Source organism: Podarcis muralis, chromosome 11 (genome assembly GCF_964188315.1).
Source record: "Podarcis muralis chromosome 11, rPodMur119.hap1.1, whole genome shotgun sequence".
Lineage (NCBI taxonomy): Eukaryota > Metazoa > Chordata > Lepidosauria > Squamata > Lacertidae > Podarcis > Podarcis muralis.
The window spans coordinates 56,123,882-56,141,556 of NC_135665.1; the positions used below are offsets into that span (position 1 = coordinate 56,123,882).

Consider the following 17,675-nt stretch of genomic DNA (forward strand, 5'->3'; position numbering starts at 1 on the left):
CCTGAGATAAAAAGCAGGGAGGTGTGTTGTGAGGTTTCTTCTTCGTCTGCCTAGACCAGCCTCATTTAATCTGCATTTCATAAGGAATTCCAGACATTACTGCTGAGCTAGCAAACTGGAAGGCTGTTAATCGTACATAGTCCACACAAATAAACCATCACGATAAAAGTTCAGTGGAGCTTTAATAGAGAATTATACTTTCCCCCTGTTATTTGGGGTTTTATTCATTTTTTTTACAGCCTTTCCATTACTAAGCTACGAAAGACATGCATATAATATTTATGGCAGCCTGTCTAAAGATCAGAAGACTTGATGGGCCTATAGGAATGTAAGATTCCATTTAATCGCCAGGGCAGTCTTCCTATATGGGCAAGTTCTGTGCTGATTTACTTTGAAGTGAGGCTTGGTGACCCTGGGCCAGTTTATACCATCTGCAGATCCTAGCGGTGACAACTTTTTCCTGGAATGCACAATTTCAGGCTGCAGGTGAAGGGTTGCCTGTTTTAAGGCTCTGCTGTCACAGAAACCTCCCCACATACAAGTGGATCACAAGTCCTTGTGGTTTGGGCTTAGCAGCACTTTCTGAAACATAGCCCTTCCCTTCTCCAAGGTTTGCTCTTCTCTGAATTTTGCAGTTCTCCAGCCAAGTGATATGTGCAGGAATGCACACAACAGGGCAAATTGTGCATATAAATGCATACATTACTGTGAATAATATTAAAAAGTGTTACAGCTGGTAGAAATCGAGTCACAAAAAAAGTGCAGATTACTGAAATTTGCATACAAATATATGTACGGTGGGACGCGGGTGGCGCTGTGGGTTAAACTACAGAGCCTAGGACTTGCTAATCAGAAGGTCGGTGGTTCGAATCCCCGCGACGGGGTGAGCTCCCGTTGCTCGGTCCCAGCTCCTGCCAACCTAGCAGTTCAAAAGCACGTCAAAGTGCAAGTAGATAAATAGGTACCGCTCCGTTCTCCAGAAGCGGCTTTGTCATGCTGGCCCCATGACCTGGAAGCTGTACGCCAGCTCCCTCAGCCAATAAAGTGAGATGAGCGCCGCAGCACCAGAGTCGGCCATGACTGGACCTAATGGTCAGGCGTCCCTTTTCCTTTACCTTTATGTACAGTAGGAGAAATTCGCAGTAAAATGCTGGTGAATCTTCACGGGGAATTTAAAAAAACAAACAAAAAATAACAGCCCTCAAACCGCTGCGGAAAAAGAGAAACCGAAAGAAACCAACATTGACGGAATCACCTGTCCCTAATTGCAAATTTGTGTGTGTGTTTATTATGTATTTCTCAGTTCACCTAGCTATTGATTAAGAATTAACGCATAGTGACAGATGGCCAATAAATAAACCCTGTAAGATGTATGCAGCTTCAGGTCCCTTCTGGACATTTGAAGGCAGCCCTGTTTAGGGAAGCTTTTAATGTTTGATGCATTACTGTCTTTTAATATTTTGTTGGAAGCCGCCCAGAGTGGCTGGGGAAGCCCAGCCAGATGGGCGGGGTATAAATAATAATAATAATAATAATAATAATAATAATAATAATAATAATAATTGTTATTGTTATTATTGTTATTGTTATTGTTATTGTTATTATTATTATTAGAAACCAATGCTGAAAAATGCTCCTCTGCATTTCTGGGCACCTTAAGGTCACAGCATAAGACAAGGGTCTAACAGACAACCAGGATACTTTTAAGTTCCTCCTGGGCAGATGGCTGAACCACCTGCAGCTGCCTGCACATGTTTCTGTGTATAGGATACCATGTACTTCAACATGGCTGGTTTCAATGTGTCTGCATTGCATTGGCAACGGAGTAATTACCGTTTCAGTTGTTCCTCACTGAAATATTGAGAGTTCAGGATCACCTTGCAATCCCTTGACAAAGCTGCTGCAATGTTTCTTGTTCCCTTTGTGTTCCCTTTGTGTAATTGAGAGAGCAGCTTTTTAATCATTCCTGATTTCAGAGAGCATTGACAGAACAGGAACCTTCAAAACTATAAACACTGCATTTGGCAAAACTGGATACGCTTAGTTGTGGGGGGTTTTTTGTGCCATGAAATACTAGATTTCTGCATAAATGTGATAGAGACTAAAAATGCATAATTCAGTTTGAAGCGCTGCTCAGGAGCAAAAAGGTGTGTTCGTTATTAGAATGTACCATGATGAATGCACCATCCCTAAGAAATGGACAGTGTATCGATCACAGCCTTTTTTGTTTAAAGCAAGGAACACTGCCTCTTACTTCTTGAAAACCCTTTTGAATCAATTTATCTTCGTTCTAGAAGTGCTGGCTACACTTGAAAGGTAATCTTTAGAAACCATGAACTTGAATAGTTGAGCTCCTCAGCTATCACTCACAAGCTTCCTTGTGTGCAAACACTTTCGCTTTAAGATCAGTGAGTCAATGCGCAGCTGTTGCAGAAGGGTCAGTCATAAGAACAGAAGAGTTATCCTTCCTAGACCAGACCAGTGTTCCCAGTTCTGAGGAACCAGACACAATCTGGGAAGCTCATCAGCCCAGTGTCAAAGTGATGATCTTCCTGTCCGTCTGTCTCCAGAGGTATACTATGTGTATGTCAAGTGAAACCTGCAACAAAATGTTGCAGTATAGAATGCTCCTGTTTAGGGTTCTGTCCGGTCTTGCCCTTTACTTGTTTACTCCATTCCAGTGGTTCCCAAACTTATTTTTTTGCACAGACCGCTTGAAAATGGCTGGTTGGCTTTCTGGACCACAGAATGATTTTTATGCCTTTTTTTAGCAGTTGTAGTGCCCTTTGCTTCTTTTATTTCTTATCTTGCATTCCATAGAATTCAAACTTTGTCATTGTTTTTATTTAAATTTGTATACTGCCCTATACAATCTCAGGGCTGTCCACAGGATAAAACAATGATTTAAAAATACAGAATACATAATCAAAATAAAAACAATAACTCAGTAAACCCCCCCAACACATTTTAAAAGGGCACTGAATACAAAATAAAGAAATAAACGAAACTATAAAGTTCCAATTAAGATCAATATGAATGTTCAATGCAGACATGCCTGAATGAAGCTTGAAGGCACCGTTTGGTGCTCCATGAACTACAGTTTGGAAATCTGTGCTCCATTCCTTTTCTCCCCTTGCCCCCCAACCCCCCCCCCAAAAAACCCAGTCTGTCAACATTCTGAGGTCCCTATTGGAACTGCTCTCCTTCCCCTCCCCAGCCTACAAAGTTGTTTTATTCTTCTGCCAACTGATGGTTCCTCCAGTCCTGCAGAAACCTTCTTCTCCTTGTGCATAGATAGAAAGGCCTGTTTTGTCTAGGAGTGCCTTCAGTCAATATTTTGTGGGAGAGAGTCAAGCACGAAGAGTAAAGCACAACACCAGAACTTTAGGTTTGCGCAGTTAAAGTGAATTATTAAAGTGCTCTGTAGCCCTAACATAGGTCTGGGAAGCCTCCAAATGCTGCTAAACTACAAATCCCATCACCTCCAGCAAGCATGGCCAATGGGCAGGGATGATGGGAGTTGTAGTTCACCAGCATCTGGATGGCTGAAGGTTCCCACCCCTTCACCTATTGAATCATTTTTAATGCCTTTTGTGGTTTGGAAAGTGATGAAGAATGTACCGAAAAGAATGGGATGAAGGAATAATGACATATAACAAGAAGATGTTGTTTTGTTGTTGTTGTTGTTAAAGCCTACCATAAACAAATCAAGGTGAGCACATGATCGCCCTCTGAACTAATTGGAGCAAATACTCAAGAAAGTTCCGATATGGTCTAAGCACAGCCTAAGCTTTTGTGCAAACAAATCAGCACAAATGCCAAATAACCAGGTCGTCTGGAGCAGCCGTGAATAAAGTTCCTGTTCTGAAAATGAGTTTGCTGTTAGTGTACGGGATAGCCATTGTTAAGTCCATCAATCAATAATTTTTCTAATCCTTTTTTTTTAAATGTCACATAAGCTCAGCGGCTGTCACCCTCATGCTTTGTGGCAGTGAATTTTGTCAAGTACGTGCTAAATGAAGTTACTTCCTCCTGTCAGGCCTGAATCTGCTGCTAATCCGGTTCATTGAGTGAATCGATGTTGGGTGGCAGAAGTTGCACTCAGAGCCACTGTTCTTCCCAGGAAAGCAATGCAGGGTATAAAGATTTACTATCTAGATATACTTTAGGTATTTGAGGTAGAGCGGGAGGAGGCTGGAGTCATCGCAGAAATGCTTGATAAAACATTTGCTTTTGGTTTGGCCTTAACAGAGCTGAATACAGTGGTGTCTCGCAAGACAAAATTAATCCGTTCCGCGAGTCTCTTCGTCTTGCGGTTTTTTCGTCTTGCGAAGCACGGCTATTAGCGGCTTAGCGGCTATTAACGGCTTAGCGGCTATTAACGGCTTAGCGGCTTAGCGGCTTTAAGAAAAAGGAAACAAACTCGCAAGAACTCGCAAGACGTTTCGTCTTGTGAAGCAAGCCCATAGGGAAATTTGTCTTGCGGAATGACTCAAAAAACGGAAAACCCTTTCGTCTAGCGAGTTTTTCGTCTTGCGAGGCATTCGTCTTGCGGGGCACCACTGTACAAGGGTGACTGGCTAACCCGTTTAAACAGCGGCAAAGCTCTGTCGGCATTAAAATGCATTCAAGAGATGCCTGAAAGTCAAAAGCAAGGATGCCTCCCAAATCTCTGCTGGAAGAGTGTTCCAAAGAATGGAACCAGTGACACTAAATGCCCACTAAATTCTAGCTTTAATATGGGGGTCAACTAATATCACTCCTGCAGATGATCTGGGAGATAAAAAGGCTCCAGCGGTCCTTAAGGAATCCAGAACCCCAATTGCCCAACACAAGCACCTTGAACAAGACTCAGTAGCACATGGGCAGCTCATGCAGATGTTTTAGCAGAGGCGTCATACATGCCACTGAGTATCTCCTCCCATCATTCTGCACCAGCTGCAATAGGAACATGATTCATACCTGGTCAAACTTTTTGTCTGATTGGCAGCGACTCTCCAAGGTCTCAAATAGTGGTCTTTCCCATCTCCTGCTATCTAGTCCTTCTAGCAGCAGATGGCCAAGGACTGAACCTTCTACATGCCAAGCAGGTGTCCTTCTACATGCCAAGCAGGTGTCCTGCCACTGAGCATCAGTCCCTCCCAAGCAGGCTGCAAGTATCTGAAAGGCAAGAGGCCGTGTGAAGGTACCTGGGTCCTTCGGCATGCAATTCTTATGCCCTATGACTGAGCTGTGTCCCCATTCCTTTGACTGGGCCAGTTAACGCCATCATTTCCCCCAGTACAGGAGCAGCCGTGGCCTGTGCTTATCAATGCACATATGTGTGACTGAATGGGGAAGAGAACTAGGATATAGACAGACACTTTGAGTAGTAATTTGCACAACAACATGTGACACAGAGACAGAACCAATCACGAGAAAGATGCAATAAACCAGGCCCATTATGCGAAGCTATAATTCAGCAACCAATTGCCTACATAGTTTGGCTTCAGCGAGGGGTGGGGGAATTTTAAACCTTTGTTAGCTAGGCACGTAGCTCTCGTGCCTCTGGGTCTATTCTAGGTAGAAGATCTGCAGCTTTGTGTCTAGCTAATGGCCAAATAAATTCCCCTGATGAAGGCGGCTGAAACAAGTTGGGAATTGCTTCGCAAATTTACTGTTTATCGATGCTTGCCTCTTGCATCTTTCCAGGGCTGTGTACACTGAGTGCTTGAAAACTCGGGAACGCTAGAAGTAGCTGAATTAGATATTTGGCATTGCGTGGAAGGCTTTAGCTCCTTGTCATACCATTTTGCCCATTTTGCTCAGCTGGCGATGTAAAGTAGTAAAAAAATGGCAGAATAAATTGCGAGAAATTCTGCACATTTGCAAAATTACGCAGGTTGCAGAATTCAGCTTTTCTCGGTGCAAAATTTGGAATGCCATGCCATCGAGAGTTTGGAAACCTTTTGGCCTCTGTGCCACAGAAATGCATAAAAACTCCCCCGTATTTCAACACTTTTTTTTTTAAGTGCACTAGTTGCCTATTCAAATAGCTGGTGTTGATGATAAACCTCAGCCTTTTATAGCTTATAAAATAGTTTTTTCTCCTAGCCTTTCTCTAAACATATTATCACAAATATCTGTGATGGCTCGCCTGCCTTTACTGGTTCCAAGCTCACCTCATCCAATATATATAACCTCATCTAGCCAGGAGCGGTTGGGATTGTCACATGAATGTTCCAGACTTCTCACTCATGCCTCTTCCGTTCATCTGAGCTGTCTGTCGGATGCTGCAGCCTTGTACCAGTTTGGTATAAAAATCACAGCTGCTAAACTTTTACAGACATTGCACATACATAATTGAAATGTTTTCCACTGGCACCCCTCTCTGCAGACTGATTTTTTCATAATGTGCCTTACGCTGCCTTGTGATCCCTTCTAGGAAAACAGGGTCCATAGATTACTAAGCTTTATTTATCTTTATATAGAGGGGAATTTTTTTTTAGGCTTGGACATTGCAAGAGTCTTAGACATTGTAAACAGTTCGATGTGTTCTGTGCCGACTCTGCCACAGTAATACGTAAGAGCTGGTTCCCAACATTCCGTCACACCTTAGCGTGACCAAAAATATGCAAACTGGCTTACAATGCATAGATTTTTTAAAAACACAACTGCAGACATTGTGGGGGTTGGTGCAAGTCTACTCACAGAGCTCTGTGACTTAGCTTGGAAAATGGACTAGCCCAGGGTAGTCATTGTCATGCCTTCCAGATGCTGTGGACTCCCAATTCCTATCAGCCCCAAATAGCATGGAGAACAGTCAGGGATGGTGGGAGTTGGAGTCCAGCAACATCAGGAAAGCACCAGATTGCCTACTTGTGGACTACCCTGTAAAGCTGCTGCAGTTGGACATACTGGGGCATATAGACACTCTTTTACCCAATCAGGACCCTAATCACTGAGATGTAGCGGACCAACCTGGTTCCATCCTGTCACAAGCAAGCCTGCTTCAACCTGAAAAGGGGTTTTTGTGAGCCATTGTTCTGCCAGGACCTCCGTGGAAGCAGCCAAACACTCCAGGAAAGAAGGGGAGAGTCATTGCGCCTGAAGCCCACCTTCGATTCTTGAAGGTTATTGGAGGCAGGCTCTTGCTTTTTGCAGAGTTACTGGCATTTCGACAGTCCTTCGGAATTTTGCGGTTCACTCCTCCCTTCCCTTTTCTTTTTTGACACTCGCATGCATTTAATTATGGCAGCAGTTGGCAGCCCCGGACTCTCCTAGCAATTCTATTTAAAAGGCCTGTTTTGAGGGGTCCATAACTCAGGACTTTTAATTTGCAATGGGCTGAAACTTGGCAGACAGTGAGCCAATTTCAGAATCCGTTCTGTGGGCTCTAAATCTAAATATGATGGCAGGAAATGCCTCTTCCGAGAGGCAAGATATAGTGCCCTGCCTCTTTGAATTAGAGCTTCGCCACGGTGTGCTCGTAGCTCAGTGCTGCCTCCAAATCTCTACCCAAAGGTTTAATTGGTAGCCAAAGGTTTCGCAAAGGCCGCAGAGCCTTTTGCAGAAGTGTTGGTTGGAAAAGGCCCATGTTCTCCTCTCTCAGCAGGGAGACGACCAGGAAGCTGGGTTGTCCTGATTTACGTGTATGGGAGCTTGGAAATTCACAGTAGTCGAAGAATTAAGTCCAGTGCATCCCACCTAATTGTTTGCATTTTGCATTTAATGGCTGAATAAATTGGCAATTCACTGCGCCCCTGACTGTGCATGCAGTAGCAAGAAAGAGCACCTCCGCTGCCTTTCATCATGAAAACAAAGAGCCTTAATTTCTGTAATTAGCAGGGCTGAGGCTTGGGTTAGAGGTGCTGAGTTTTGATCTCAAAAAAGTGCTGAGCAGGCCCAGAGGCTGGAACCAAGCATGAAATTTGACAGGTGAGTGTGTTGAGCCAGGATAAAACTTAACTCAATCTGATGGGTTTTGAAGCCAGGGTGTAATCTTAACAGGCTGCAGGCAGAGCCTGGAAGAATCTGGCACTAATGGAAGAGCGATGGAGAATGAGTGTGCAATACAATGAACAATGGATTACTGGCTTTTCAGCCCCCAGTACTAGTTGTTTTTCTTATGTGAACAACCCTAGACTCTGTTCTTCTGGGAACTTGGGAGTTTTGCCTAGATCTTTTGTGTGCCTCTGTTGTTGGCGGAAATGTATTCTTAGGTTCCTTCTGCATTCACAAAGACTTCTGCTTTTGGACAGCTGCACCATTTCTGCTTCTTGCCAATATTTGAAGGAGCGAGTATGACTCTCTATATATACACTGTAAGGACTTCCATCTAGTTTTTCCTCGTAGCTTTCAGGTTAAACAAGCTATTCTGAAGCCTCTTCTGCTTCCTTCTCAGGTGGACCTACCATGACTTCTTCAATAGGTATCGAATTCTTATGAAAAAGAAGGACACCTCAAAAAAGGAGGACAGGAAAGTGATTTGCAAGATGCTGCTGGAAAGCCTAATTAAGGTGAGCAGGGTTAAGAGTCTTTCCACATCCCCACATGTTGCCTTGGTACTTGAGTTCCCAAGTTCGCTTCCGCCTCTGCTGCCCAGTTGGCCAGGTGTTGCCGTGACCTGGGGGACCTTGGAGATTCTAGCAGAATAAAACTCTTTCATTGAATGAAGTAAATTGAATGAAGTAAATGAGACATGGCCATGGGAGTTGTTTTGCCCTCAGTCTAAAAAGGACCCTTTTTGTACATTCTTAAGATTACTTTACCAGTCTTTTGCCCATTCCAGGGCCTCCTTTTAATCTCACTTTATTAGAGCCAAATTGAGCATCATGTCTTCAGCTGGTTTGACTGCTGTTCTTGTGAGTGAATGCTGGGAATTGCAGTTCAGCTGCGAGGAGAGGGCTTAGGGCTGTCTTAACAGAGAATTCTCTGCAACGCACCTTGTGTTATTGCTCAGAGATGAATAAGCATAACAAAATATGGAAAATTTGACATCTGCCCCAAACTTACTCTGAGATCGCCTGAGCTCTTATCTTGATTACCAGACTTATAAACAGGGCCGCCCTTCTAGTTATATATTTGCCCTCTCCAGCCATACATATTTCTTGCACAACACCTTTGAGTCTGCCAGGTAAAGACTTTACAAGGGGAAGGATCAAATCCTTCCTCACACCATTATAATGTGCACAGCAGAGTTTCCTGGGAATTAATCAAAAGGCTGCCATACCATTTCCTCCAATGGGATCTGGTTAAATTGAACCTCCATAAAGGCTCCTGGCAAAACTAAATAGTAATGTCTGAAGTAACTCCCAGCGACAGCTCCTTTCTTTTGCTGGATTCTGACTTGCAATGTCACAAGGCTCCATCGCTCTCTGTTGCTTATGTAATCCTGAATCTGAGTGTATGAACGTTGATAAAAGGGTGTCAAGGCCCAGGAACGGCTGTGGCTCAGGTGTAGAGCATCTGCTTTGCATGCAGAAGGTCTCAGGTTCAATCCCTGGCGTCTTCCCAGTAGGGCAGAGAGAAACGCTTATCTAAAAGTCTGGAGAGCTGCTGCCAGTCAGAGTAGAGCTACCGTATTTTTCACTCTATAGGACGCACTTTTTCCCCTCCAAAAATTAAGGGGAAATGTGTGTGTGTCCTATAGAGCGAATGCAGGCTGCGCGGCTAAGCCCAAAGCCAGAACAGGGAGACGGAACGCTGCGGAGCGCTCCATCTCGCTGTTCTAGCTTGGGGATGGCTGTGCGCAAAGCCTCTGCAGGGCAACGGGGTGCCTTCACGACGCTGCCCTGCAGAGTCTAGAAAGGCTGTTCCCAAGCCAGAACAGCGAGACGGTCTCGCTGTTCTAGCTTGGGGATGGTAGCCGCCTGAAGCCTCCAGAGCGCAGCGGGAACTCCTGCTGCGCTCCGGAGGCTTTGGGTGAATGCACCTTGAACGCACCTTGTTTTAGAGGAGGAGAACAAGGGAAAAAAATGTTTTCCCCTGTTCTCCCCCTCCTATGGTCTGGTGCGTCCTATAGAGCGAAAAATATGGTAGATGGATCAATGGTGTGATTCATTATAAGGCAGCTTCCTGTGTTCTTCCCCTCTTCTGCATTGACTGGCAGCTGCTGTCCAAGGTCTCAGACAAAAGGGTCCTTTGGGTCCCTTGCTATTTGAGGTTCTTTTTAACTGGCAGTGTCAATTAAGGACCCGCAGCTGACCTGCAACCTGTCCAGATGTTTCTAATTCCGAAATTAGTTGTACCACCAGTACCCAAGGCAGCAGTAAATAAGCTGCAAGTTGCACATCATAAATTTTTTGAAACTTCATGTGTAACCTGAAAAGGGGAGAACTGGGTATATGTTTGGTGTGCAAATGTGCCCCTAGCTTTTCTTATGCTCATTGTTCCTCACACTCTGACCTGCGTGAGAGGAAACGGGTCAGTTGTCTTGTTTTGGGATACCTGCCATCTGCACAGATGTGAAACTTACGCCTAATTTCACCTAGATGCAAAATGTGATACAGGCCGTCTTGCGCGCTGATGGGGAAAACTAAACGGCTGTTTCCCTTAACCCAGTTTCCCTTTATGCTTTTGAAAAGGATCCTGACAAGTTCCAGTTTGGGAGGACCAAGATCTTTTTCCGGGCGGGCCAGGTGGCGTACCTGGAGAAACTACGGGCGGATAAGTTCCGGGCCGCTACCATCATGATACAGAAGACGGTGCGGGGCTGGCTGCAGAGAGCGAAATATCAGAAGATGAAAAAGGCAGCACTTAAAATCCAGAGGTATACCAGAGGACACCTGGCACGCAGGTAAGCAATAAAACACACGTTCTCATGAGGGCAGTGTAAGAGATACAAATTGGTCGCTGATGCTGATAACTTTGAAGTCTAGGAACTTCAGCTTTATACGTTGCAACCCAGTACATATGAACTTGCAAAGCTGCCATGTACTGAATCTTGGGGTTGCGTAACAAATACAGTGACCTCCAGATAGAGTCCAACAGCAGTTTTCATCAGCCCAAGCCTGCACAACGAATGGTCAGGGATGGTGGGAATTGTTTATTTATTAATTATATGTCTTACTGCCCTTCATTCAAGGACCACAGGGCAGTTTACAATACAAAAACACATAACGTTGTTGTTGGCACCCGTCTGTCTAGAGAGAGTGTGTCTCTTACATGAAGGTGTTGCATCGATGGAAGTGCTGCCATTGAAAAGTCTGGTTTCCTTGAAGCTTCCAGATATCAAACTTCTGGCCATTGTGATAATGGTGCAACCATGCTTCACACAGCAATGAATGTGGCATCAGTAGCCTTCCCAGCTAATGTTCCTTGTTATTTCTACTACTTTCTTGTAAGTTACTTTGAGACACTTAGGTGCAGAAAGCCACAAATTAATATTATTGGGGAAAGTCATGTGCTTCAAATGTACATTGAATGCCCTTTAAATATAAGGCGTGGCTCTCCCCACCCCCTAATAATAATAATTTATTATTTATGCCCCACCCATTATTTATACCCCACCCATTATTTATACCCCACCCATCTGGCTGGGTTTCCCCAGCCACTCTGGGCGCCTCCCAACCGAATATTAAAAACACAACGCAGCATTAAACATTAACAACTTCCCTAAACAGGGCTGCCTTCAGATGTCTTCTAAAAGTCCAATAGTTGTTTATTTCCTTGACATCTGGTGGGAGGGCGTTCCACAGGGCGGGCACCACTACCGAGAAGCCCCTCTGCCTGGTTCCCTGTAACCTCACTTCTCGCAGTGAGGGAGCCACCAGAAGGCCCTTGGAGCTGGACCTAAGTGTCCGGGCTGAATGATGTCCTTGCCAAGCAAGTACAGTGGTGCCTCGCAAGACGAAATTAATTCGTTCCCCGAGTTTTTTCGTCTTGCGATTTTTTTCGCCTTGCGAAGCACGGTTTCGGAAAAGTTTTGGAAAAGCTTCAAAAATCACCAAAGTCTTCAAAAACCTCAAAAAAGGCTACCACACCTCGAAGTCAAGTCGCAACTGTATTAACGGTGTTAAGAAAAAGGAAACAAACTTGCAAGACGTTTCCATCTTGCGAAGCAAGCCCATAGGGAAAATCGTCTTGCGAAGCAACTCAAAAAACCAAAAACCCTTTCGTCTTGCGAGTTTTTTGTCTTGCGAGGCATTCGTCTTGCGAGGTACCACTGTATTGTTTTAAATAATCTGCTCTAATATTTTGTGTCCCTTTCCCTTTGGAGCAAACCTTGAAGACTATATATTATTTGGGAATATACAACAAATGATTCCTCTCTTGCAGTGGGCGAAAGTCTTTTTCACTCATGCTGGCACCTGCGTTGTCCTTGTGTGATAGACTTCGTTTCTGCCATATGATAAGAACAGGGAGCCCTGCAGGAATCAAACGCAATAGGAAATTGGATCAGCCACTGCCACTTTCACAAGTTCTTTTTTTTTTTTAAATCGCTCCGAGGAAAGAACAAATAATAAAATCCAATGAAGCACACTTAACCATCTCGAAAAACTTGAGGTTTTATAAATATTTATTGAAAGAGATGTAATAACGAGCTGTCGTATATTCCACAAGCCAATACTCTGATCTGCAGTACTACATGAGGATACTAACTACATCCCAAATTAAGAACCATGTAGGAACCGCTTGCAGTCCTGCTCCTAGATGTTGCCAAACCAGTGCACATTGCTTTAAATGTCAAATCAATTTGCTGCCGTTGTGCTGGATTTCTTGTAACCAGTAGTTACGCTGCACTACACTTGCTTTTGGTGCTGGGGGACTGGAGCAGCTAGCCGCGATGAGGATGTCTTTTAGGGCTTTAAAATTTAAGGTCGGGATGTGAAAAGCTAAGAGAAAGGGAGTCGATTTATGTGCTACATTTTATTTCAATCCTGGAAGAGCATTAACAACTTTTCGGACACTGTAGCAAAGTTTAATAAAAGTTGCCAGGCAGGGCCGGATCGTCTGTTGGGCAGACAATACATTTGTCCCATGTGGTGGCCTTAAAAGGGCTACCCAGCAGCCACCTTCTACACACCACCAATGTCTTCAGTGGAGCTTACAACCAGTGAAGAATTTAGAACGCACAAGTAGTGAAAGGGTATGGGGAGCAGCGGTGGAGGAAGCCACTTGGGCGCCTGGGGTGGCGCACCCGGGGCAGGGCGCACTGCCCATATGGGCGGCGCACACCGCGGGGCCTCCGGAGTCTGCCTGCCTCCTCCCACTCAGCCGCCCTACAGCTGGGGGGGAGGCAGCAGGTGGACTATTTGGGCAGAGTGGAGACTGCGCACACCCAAGCCACTGCGTCTTTCCTAGGAGAGACGCGTGGCTCGGGCACGCTACAGGCCTCGCGGTGAGTGCTGCCTTAGTGGGGTGTGACACCCAGGGCAGCCCACACCTACCGCACCCCCCTTCCTCCGCCCCTGATGGGGAGAATTTGTTTCCCCACACTTCCCAGTGCACTTTCTATATCACAAGAAGTCTGGGTTGTTCTCTTTCTGCTTTGAAGTGGGCAGCTCACTTGCCCAAGTGCTGCCAAACACACTTGAATTGTGCAACTTGAATTTGCTGATAATGTGATTGACTCTTACGGCTGTCTGGGAGCAGCAGTCTAAGTTAACAGAGGAAGTGACTGCAGCATCACCCCATCTCATTCCACCGGCAACCCCAGCTTAAGCATGTGTTTCTAATAAATTAAGACGGATGCAAATGAGAGACAACGTGTTTTGCACAACTGGAACACGATGAGTCTTGGGTGAAGACTGAGAGACATTCCAAAGGCTGGTTTCGGCACTCATTTGCTGCATTGGGGGGCCATTTGTTTTCATGGCAAGAACGTTAGCCACTTCCACCACACTTGGTGGATGTTCCGACTTCAGATCCTCCCAGGAAACCCTAATTGAGAACTGGGCATACTTAGCAGCCAAATAACATCGAGTGTCAGTTGGGAAAGAAAATGAGAGGGAATGCAATGGAGCAGCCTGGATCAGGGCATGACTGGCTGTGACCCTGGACAGGAACCATTCCTACTAGTGAGGGAAGACACATTGCAAAATTTGGTTGCAGGTCTCACTTGTTGTTATTGTTAAACCTTTGTTGTTATTGTTAAACCTTTTAATTCTTGCACTTTTACAGACTGGCTGACCGCCTTAGGAAGACGAGAGCAGCCATTGTCTTACAGAAACAATATCGGATGTTGAGGATCCGCCGGGCGTACCAAGCAATCCACAGGGCTGCCGTCACAATCCAAGCCTTCACCCGAGGAATGTTTGTCAGAAAGACCTATCGAAAGGTAGGCTGCTTCGTTTTGAAAATACGTTTCCCGTCAGTACACAGGAAACTTCCAACTTGACCTATCAGTGTTCTGTCTTGTCTTTGCACTTTGTATTTGGTTGGAGACAGTCGTGGCCTTCTGAAAACAGCCACAACACCTTTCTCCCACCCACGAACCCAGCTTCTAATTTTGTGCTACAGTTGTATATAGCAGCAGATTAGAAGCTTGATGGGCCAGTTCATTCTCAGGTCAATAAATTTATGAAAGCTCAGCTTGGAGCCACCGCCTTGTGCTCAGGGTTTGGGGAGATGCATGTTGGGGTTGTTACACTGGAAGCCTGCAGAGATCTCCTGCAGCAGAAGACTGTTGGTTTGGAAGGCATGAACAGTGTTACCGAACCACCAACACCACTTTTTTAAAACTGAGAACTGTCCTAAACTCTTTTGTCTCCAGCCCTGCATGCAGCTTTGCCGCTGATCGATCACTGACTTGATTGTCATTTAACACTTCCAGATGGTTGCTATTATTGAGTGGGATTCAATTGCATGCTGACAAATTCAGGTTGCACAATTATGCTTCCCAAGAAGATGGGACTTATTTGCGATAAGGAAATTGATGGGGGAAATGCACAGGAAGATTTGGGATAACACTTGCTTTGACGCAGGGTCATCTAACCTCCCCACAAACAAATTGGAATGAATGTTCATTAACCAGCCAACATCATCTAATCTCCCAGCAAAGAAGCCAGGACGAATGCTGTATAAACAGGTCATTTGGAAGTGAACTTTGTCTGTGGGCAGGATTGCAGCATTGACTTTATTGAAGACCAGTGTTATCTGCTTGTGATTTGATCTGAGTTGTCTGTATTTATGGGGAATTCAGCACCTTGCTAAGCTGATTTTTTCCATCAGGGCAAGGATTTCCACTTGCAAGATGAAATGACCCCTCCCCACTCCTCCCCCAAACGCTGTTCTAGGGTTCTTCCAACCACCCCAGAGCCAGTTTTGGGGGTGTGGAGGAGCATAAAGGAAGCCCCTTTGCACAAACGGGCTTTGCTCTGAGCTTCCAATAACAGGACTGCTTAGGTGAATACACCTTTTGAGTCCCAAATGAGTTGTGGTCTTAACAATTTGACCAAAGCTACACTGTGTCTCTTATCTCAGCTTCCCATCCGTAAAATATTGGCAATGACATTCAACTCACAAAACAGTGTGGAAACACAGCAACTAGTTTGGAGCAGACTTCGCAAGGGAAATTACACAGGGAGCTGCCTTATTGCCAGGTCAAACTTTTTGCCCATCTACTCCAGTATTGTCTACTCTGGCACGCAGCACCTCTCCTGATCCCTTCCCATCACCTGCTGCCTGATTCTTCTAACAGCAGGGCAAGGATGATGTCAGACTTGAACTCCTGTCATTGGGTCACTCTTCCCGGAAGAACAAAAGGAGTTTGTTCTTTCTTTTCTGACATGGAAGCTTGTCCGTTTTCAGAGTCCAAAAGCGCTAGCTGCTCTTATTTCACTGCTCAAGCCGCCCAGGCAGAAGCAATTCTTCTGCAGCCTCTCAGAGACTGCTAGTTTAATGAAGCTGGTCTCACAGAGAGGTGCCCCATGGCAAAGTGGAAAGCTGGAAATGTCATCCATATCAGCCACTCAGTGGAGAATTTACCTGACAGAACAGGTATTGGAATTACACTTGAAAACCCATCTGCTTGGTGAAGTCACTTTTACGGCTGGTCCTAATGATCTCTCTCCTTGTGGTGGCCAGTGCTTCTTCCACAGGGGCAGCTGCCTACTTGTGGCAAAGGGGATCCTTAGGTTCATTCACAGAGAACAGGAGCTGTGACCTTAGGTCTGCCTTCCCCTTCAATTTGGCAGACAATTCAGAAGCCCCTTTTTCTGGGTCCCACAAAAGAAAAAAAGCAGCTGCTCTGCGATCACCCAGTCACTCACCTGCGTAGAGTAATTTCCAAATCTACTTTTTAAACCTGTCTTTGGAGTCACAGAATGCCTTCATTTTTAAATGTGCATGCACCGTTCAAAATCTGCCTCAAGTTGCATGAACGTTGTGCTTTTTGCATTCATAAACCCAGCACAAATGTCAAGTGGGATGCAGTCCTCGGAATAATACCACGTGCATTTGATTTTTACAGAATTGCTTTGCTGGATCAGACCTGGATTCATCTAGTCTGCTTCTGTCTGCCTCTATATCTGGTCGTTCTATTTAGCTATCATAGCAAGTAGCTGTTGGATAGACCCCTTTCTCCATGATTTTCTCTCTCGCCTTTTTTCTCCTCTCAAGGCATCCAAGTTAGTTGTCATCACTCCGTCTTGTGAGAGTGCCATAATATTATGTGGCCGTATATTATGCACTTGGGTGCATGTATGGCAACATTAAGAGGCAGTTTTGATCTCTCTAGAAAATAGTATGAAGCATTGAGGAGGAGGAAGAATCTTTGGATGTGGTGCTGTTCCCATTGCCACTGTGGAACATGTCACACAGTGTGACAAACAAGAAAGTGTGTCTAACTGCTGTTACTAATGAATGTGGAATTTGGCCATAAATGTGTTCTGAACAGCACCAGTGTGGAAAACATCTGTCGCCCCATGACCTGCATGTGAACTGTCTGGGCAGGGTGGAGCATGAAGGTGGCCAGTGTTGGATGACAGAGTCCTGAACTAGATGGCCATTTGGTCTGATCCAGGAAGGTATTTTTCATGTTTGCTGTGTTACCTATGATACGATTGATGAAGTGCTCCAGAAATGAGTCCCTGGTTAACCTGAGGTTCCTGTGTTGTGAAAGTTATACATCAACTGTATGATGCAACGACTAACCTTGGCAGCATTCTTCATACTGGTAGAGAGAAACCGCAACAGCTATAACAACAGCTACGGCTACACCGATGGGGCCATGCTATGTTGCCGTCACGGGCTCTTCTCCCCTGCCCTCCCCACTTCTCCTGAGGGTCACTTCATCCCTGTGTTTTGCAGATGCTCATGGAGCACAAAGCTACCATCATCCAGAAGCATGCCCGAGCCTGGCTAACTCGGAAGCATTTTGTCAGGTTCAGAAGTGCGGCTGTAGTTCTCCAGTGCTACTTCAGGCGCATGAAGGCCAAGCAAGAGCTGAAGGCCCTGAAGATAGAGGCGAGGTCAGCAGAGCACTTGAAGAGGCTCAATATTGGCATGGAGAACAAGGTGGTTCAGCTGCAGAGGAAGATAGATGAACAGGTAAACCCTCCATGAGTCCTGCTGTGTAGTGTATATTTGGACCTCTCAGCTGCTCTGGATATAGGCACATGGGTGGGGAACCTGTAGCCCTCCAGTTATTGTTGGGCTGCAATTCCCACCCTTCCTGACCATTAGCCATGCTGTCTGGAGCTGATGAGAGCTCTAGTCCAGCAACATCTGGCAAGCTACAAGTTGTCCACCGT

General features: G+C 45.3%; 1 protein-coding gene across 6 annotated transcripts in view; it reads left to right on the forward strand.

Moving 5' to 3' along the window:
* The window catches only part of MYO5B (myosin VB), a 287,447-nt gene that overhangs the window by 205,720 nt on the left and 64,052 nt on the right, over window positions 1-17,675 (forward strand). For 5 of the 6 annotated variants that reach the window (XM_077936491.1, XM_077936490.1, XM_077936493.1 and 2 more), the window contains exons 18-21: window positions 8,384-8,498; window positions 10,566-10,777; window positions 14,104-14,260; window positions 17,233-17,472. In XM_077936491.1, coding sequence (XP_077792617.1) covers window positions 8,384-8,498; window positions 10,566-10,777; window positions 14,104-14,260; window positions 17,233-17,472 — 724 coding nt within the window. The remainder of the gene's footprint in view (window positions 1-8,383; window positions 8,499-10,565; window positions 10,778-14,103; window positions 14,261-17,232; window positions 17,473-17,675) is intronic. The other variant, XM_077936494.1, reaches the window with a different exon arrangement.